This window comes from Ailuropoda melanoleuca, unplaced genomic scaffold, assembly GCF_002007445.2.
Source record: "Ailuropoda melanoleuca isolate Jingjing unplaced genomic scaffold, ASM200744v2 unplaced-scaffold3116, whole genome shotgun sequence".
Taxonomy (NCBI): Eukaryota; Metazoa; Chordata; class Mammalia; order Carnivora; family Ursidae; genus Ailuropoda; species Ailuropoda melanoleuca.
The window spans coordinates 6,798-12,751 of NW_023201793.1; the positions used below are offsets into that span (position 1 = coordinate 6,798).

The 5,954-nt window shown below is 40.1% G+C and overlaps 1 protein-coding gene across 2 annotated transcripts; it reads right to left on the reverse strand.

Annotated features, from left to right (window-relative positions):
* Positions 1–914: 914 nt before the first annotated feature.
* Positions 915–4,769, reverse strand: LOC117798404 (ubiquitin carboxyl-terminal hydrolase 32-like). Of its 2 annotated transcripts, XR_004622883.1 has the most exons (4): positions 4,282–4,769; positions 3,711–3,803; positions 2,966–3,223; positions 915–1,651 (listed from the first exon to the last, which is right to left on the reverse strand). XR_004622883.1 is itself a non-coding variant. In XM_034650832.1 (3 exons), the coding sequence occupies exons 1-3, from the start codon at positions 4,480–4,482 to the stop codon at positions 3,050–3,052; spliced, it is 468 nt and encodes a 155-aa protein (XP_034506723.1). In that variant the 5' UTR covers positions 4,483–4,766; the 3' UTR covers positions 958–3,049. The 2 variants fall into 2 exon arrangements, 1 of the variants encoding a protein (XP_034506723.1); XM_034650832.1 differs by having other exon boundaries at positions 958–3,223; positions 4,282–4,766.
* Positions 4,770–5,954: the final 1,185 nt, after the last annotated feature.

Below are 5,954 nucleotides of genomic sequence, written 5' to 3' on the forward strand. Positions count from 1 at the left end.
AGAGAGAGAGAGACAGCGACAGAGGGAACATAAGCAAGGGGAGTGGGAGAGGGAGAAGCGGGCTTCCCACCAAGCAGGGAGCCTGATGCGGGGCTCGATCCTAGGACCCTGGGATCATGACCTGAGCCGAAGGCATACGCTTAACAGCTGAGCCACCCAGGCAAAGGCGCCCTGTTTTTGATGACTTTCTGGGTTCTTTTTTTGCTTGTTTCCTTAAATATGCTACCACTGCTGCTGATTCAACATGCTTCATTCTATACATTTTTAATGTGTATTCCCGTTTTTGAGAATTTGAGCAAAGAGCTATTAAATTCTTTTAGCATTAGAACAGCAAGAGTAAAAAAACCTCTTGGCAAAACATAACTGAATCTCATGGGGGTAGGATTCCACATTCATTGAGCATTTACCAAGGAACTGCCAGGCTTCTCTATGCTTCATTTACTTAAGATAAGACTGAGGGGCAGTCATTCCATTTTTAAAGATAAACAGGTACTGAGGGTGAAGCTGCTAACTGCTTCCTTGGCGACCTCCCAGAGAGACAACCCAGGGATATCTCTGGTTTCTCAGCGCCCCCTAGAAACCCAGATCATTTTGAGGCATTATTCAGTAAGTCTTCCTCTTCACCTTATCTCTTATCTGCAAGAAAACTATCCTTAAGACCTCCTTCATCAAGTCTCCGTTCACCACCAGCTCTCAAACACACGCCCTCCCCCATGCCCCACGCCAATGCCTTCCAAACAATTTCCTAACAGGGATGTGAGCAAAGTTTAAATCAATTTACCTGGCCACTGCAGGGATCCTGTTCTGCCTTCAAGAGTTTCCATTCTTTCGGAGATGGAGCACCCACTCCACGTCAGGTAGGTATTATTCAAGTAGGAGAATTAAACAGGGTCACAGAGAGAAAGGCTGAAAAATCTGACTTTTTGGTGTTTACTTGTATAGAGGAAAAACAGCACATAGATGCATCCACAGTATTTAATTTGTTTGGATAATAGTTACAGATAAACAGGTACACTCCATTTACAATTACCAATACTTTTTTATACAGTTCATATTTCAGTACATCAACACTATTTTATTTACACTCTATTTATGTACATTAACATCTTTCTAAAGTCAGTGCATTGTCAACAAGTTTTATACAGTAATTTACAAGGTGAATGTAGTTAATAGTTAATTTCATAAATTTTCTGCTAGTCATGAATTAAAAAATTAATTACAACCAATATAACAAACACAGATCAAACAACATTAGTAGATTGTGCTACCTGCTTAAATAAAACATCTGTAAGGAAATTATTTTAAATCTTCCACTTTTTCATGGGACCTGTCCAGGTAGAAATGGACAGATTTTCATATACTGAAATCATGGAACTATAAAGCCGGCATTTTGTCTGACTTTATCATATTTTACCATTTAGGCCATTCCTTCCTACTTGTGATTACAGTCTTATCCTGAATAGGGTTTCAACTTAGGTATCCATTTAAAACAACCTTTCCAAATGCTCTGAGAAGAACTGGATAACCGGCCTCAGATATCAGAACACAAATGCTTAATTACACTGGTACCTACTATCTGTAAGGAAGGAAGGTTAATGAAATCTGACAATTAATGAGAATCATTTCCAGGGTCCAGATGACTAAAAAAAGGCTGGAAAAAAAAAAAAAGGAAAATATTTACTTCACATATATTTAAAAACAACACAGGGGGAAAAAAAATGCTGCCTGAGATAAATAACATTTATACTTTTGTTCCAGTTTTGAATTATCAGAGGAAAAAAATGAAGTGAGCAAAGAAACATAACTTTTGATGACCACTACTGTGAAATTATTTAAAAAAGAAAGAAAAAGACAAACACCAAGATTTAAAAAATGGACATGCAAACAAAATAAAAGCTTACTTCCTAAACCCACCAATTAAATTAAAAATACACACCATCAGTGTCTGGGATGTGTTTTGTTTTTAAATTTAATATGATGGGGCAAAATACCCCATATTCAAGTTAATTTATAGCCCTTACAGCCATCAAATATGAACATGTTTTAAAAAGTTCATTTGCATGTATTCTTTTTAAAGTGCAAAACAAAGAAACAAAGAACAAACAACCCCTAGCTGTAAAATACCATCTAGCTTTGATGCCACCTTCCCTCTCAGAAGCTCTTGTGCAACGTGGGCATGCGACCATGGTGCAAATATTGGCAACTGTCCTACTGCACTTCAGCAGAGGTGGGGGATCCATTTCTGAGGACACTTGTATCCTCAAGTAAGATGCCTCTATGGGCAGGGGTACTTCAGCTGGATTTCCCAGGATGCTGTTTTTCCCCCTACAGGGTCTCCGACCGACCAAGGCCCTGGGCAGAAGGCACACAGCTCTTAAGAGATTCTCCCTTTCGAACTGACCACTTCTATACGCCTCTGCCACGAATGACTGGTTGTGTCTCAAACACAAACACAACAACAGAAACGAAAAGCAAGAAAGGCATAGAAAGAGTGGGGGAAATAGTTTAAAAAATAAATAGAAAAATGTGTGTCCATGCCAGAAGAATCCTTTGTACGCCTTCTGATCTTGCTTTGTCCATCTTGTCAATATAATGAATAAAACTTCAGGAAAAAGGAGGCAGCATATCATGTCGTCCCCAGACAACACTACAATTTTTTGTTTGACTTTGACTCCAAGGAAATTCTTAGCATTTTGTTATGGTTATTGGTAAACTCTACACTCACTACATGTTTGTTTATATCTGGACAAACACAATTTAGCTCCTATTTGGTCCCAGGTGGCTGGTGCCAAACCCTTTTGTTTACAGGCTAATGGTGGGCTCTGCCTGAAAGTTCTCTACCAGAGGGCTTGTGTGAGACATTTCCAAACCAAAGTATTACTACTGTTATGCTAACTGCTATTTTAATTAGGATTTTTATTTTGTGCTTCAGGGTCACGGGATAAAATAACTACATTTAGCTTGCCTTTCAGCGACGCTTCTGCCAAACGTTAGCTACAGGGAGCCATCTCCCTCACCACCAGCCTGTCTAGCAGTCAGAGTGGCAGCTTTACTGTAACACACAGTACTTTTTGTAATCGGACTCAAAGTCTTCATCCATGCTGCTCGTGTCTGCCATCTTTTTGCCATCGATCTTTGGCAGGAATTGTGCATAGTCTATCCCCTGCTGCTCATAGAAAAGAATGTAGGCAGAGTCGGTGTCAATTTCATCAGGGTGAAGTTCCTGCAGGGGCAAGAAAAACTTTTAATAAAAAAGCCATCCCTATGCTGGCTCTTAATCCTTGCTAGGGAAGAGAGGACCAACCCTCTTTAATTACTAAACCAGACTGCTTCCAATCAACTTAATATTTTGGCTGCCTGATACCTGCCCTAAAATACACCCTATTATTCTCAATGTTTGTTTCAGGGAAAATATTCCGACCATTGACAAATCAAAAGAATGACAAAAAACAAAGAAAAAAAACATCAAATCCTAACAGCTCAAAAGATAAGAACTTTTTCTCTTTAACCAATACCTTCTTTTTCCTCACTGTTCATGTTTCCATTCTCTAACCTGCTCATCACTTTTGTTCCTTCAATACTAAAGGCACCTATATACGACTCTAACAGAAATACCTATTTCCTATTCGGGACAAAGTCCATTATTTCAACAAATGTCCCCTAGATCTGCTGACATTTGTTCCTTTTATTCAAAGACTGGGGATATTTACCTTACAGCTGCTGTCATTATAACAGTACCACTTGCTGTTTGGGTTTTTGGCATAAGTGACATAATGGCCCCTGCCCAGAATTCCTGAATGGCACTGCAAGAGAAAAGAAGTGGACGTATGTTAGTGGTTAACTGCAGTCTGGCCAGGACTCGGTACTAGAACCCAATCAGGAAAATACCAATCACTTAAGTGATTAAGAAAAATGTTTTAGAACCACCCACCCTTTTCTAAAAACAAAACAAAAAGGAAAGTCAAAATTTAAAAGCCCCAAATCCTGTCATTTTATAGTTGTAACGATTTTTTAAAAAGCAAAAATTCCTTAGGTGTACATAATTGTGAATGCCTTGAACCCATGACTCCAAATTATAATACACGATTATCCCCTGCATTACGCTGGGAGCACCTTGGATTCTATCCAGAAGGCCAAGATCCACTGCTAACTTTTGTCTGTCACTAAGTTCGATGCCTAGCAAATAAGCAGGCCCTGAAAAGATGACTGATGAATGAATGAAGATGAATGAACCACACAGAAGTGCAGATCATTCTGAAAACCATGTAACAAACCACTTACCGAAATTGCATATAGATTATAAATAGGCTTAACATGAACATCTTCTCTTTGGTCATCGGTACTGTCTTCTTCACTGTGGTTTTCAAGCTGACCATTGCTGTAGCCATTGCCACATGCCTCGTGCTCATACAGAAATCCATTGGCCAGAGCTACTTCGTGGTCCTGAGGGGTGACCAGCTCAGTTTGGCTGCCCCCCAGCATGTGCCCTCGGCTCAAGGCATCAGCCAGCTCACAGACTTGTCCAGCCCCATTCTCTTTGCTGGCATCCAAGTTCTCCTTACTACTTGACAGTTTATTTTTGCTGCCGATCTGGGGTAGCCGGAGCCTCCCTTTGCTCCTCCCTAAAGTCCTAGGGCTACTGTTAGGGCTGCTATTTTTGCTGGAGGGACAGCTGGTTCCGCTTTTTCTTGTTGAAGAAGGTGAACCTGTGAAAGGAAGAGAAGGAAAAGATTCACAAATCCAAACGCCACAAGTTTAACCAGCCACCAAATGGTAACTCTGAAGCCTACTTCACAAGTGTACACATAAAGGTAAACACAGGGGTGTTCTGACCAGCTACTTTTCATTCCTATTATGTCGCCAATAAGTAACATTCTTGTCTTCCTCAGGCCANAAGTAACATTCTTGTCTCCCTCAGGCCAAGCTCCCACAGGCAGCAATGTCCTGAAAACATAAAGTACTATGTAGGGACTTAAAAACAGCAGAAAGATGAAAATAAGATAAAATAAAAACAGCAGAAAGATGTGTATCTGAGACTAATATAACACAGTATATTAACTACACTGGATTTAAAATAAAACAAAACAAAACAAAAAGACAAAAGAAGGGTAACTTAGGTCAGATTCAGTTCAAAACAAACAACTGGACTAAGACGTATTACAAATACATATTCTCCTTTGTTAAATTAAATTAAGAAATACGGGATCGCCAATTATTAAGCACATACCATTGCTAGGCACAGTACTGGGAACTCTCTCTACTATATCTCTCACAACAATCTGGTAAGGTAGTGGGCTCAAACTTTTTGGTCGCAGCCTCCCTCACCTCCTTATATACTCTCAAAAATTGCTGAAGACCCCTAGAACTTTTGTTTATGTGGGTTATATCTACAGTACTCATATTAGAAATTAAAACTGAGGAATTAAAAAAATAATACATAAGCACATATTTCACTGACAGTATCATCACATATCATGGTGGCTCTGACTCCACTGCACATGAAAGTTGAAAAGGTGAATACTGTCTTAGTATTTTTTATGAAAATAGTTCTACTCCTCCAGGCCCCCTGAAATGGTCTCTCAGAGACCCTCTCGGGGTTTCCAGACTATACTTTGAGAACCTCTACTGTAGGACCCAGGATGACAGCTATCATTTATGATCACCATTTATGTCAGGCAGATATGGTGCTTCGCTCTTGAGGAAGCAAATCCTCAGACTCTGGGAACTTTAATGAATGAGAAAACAGATTTAGGGAGGCTGCATCTCTTGCTAAAAGTCGCACAGGTGACTCAAATCTAGATAGGTCTGATTCCAGATAGGTCTCTGCTACCTCACCAAGCTGTTGTTCCAGAGTGGAAGGTAGAGGGAAACATGAAGCCTACGAGGGTTCCAGGAAAGGCCCTCTCAGGGTGACATCTGGGCTCCATGAGGCCCTCCAGCCTCCTCACCTTTAG

Bases quoted from the DNA above. Each gene is read 5' to 3' on its own strand.
- LOC117798404 (XM_034650832.1), bottom strand. From the start codon at position 4,482: ATGCTGGGGGGCAGCCAAACTGAGCTGGTCACCCCTCAGGACCACGAA. The intron at 3,804-4,281 runs GTAAGTGGTTTG...TTTCTCTTGCAG, and splicing joins ATAATCTATATGCAATTTCG to TGCCATTCAGGAATTCTGGG. The intron at 3,224-3,710 runs GTAAATATCCCC...TTGCCCCTGCAG, and splicing joins ATAATGACAGCAGCTGTAAG to GAACTTCACCCTGATGAAAT.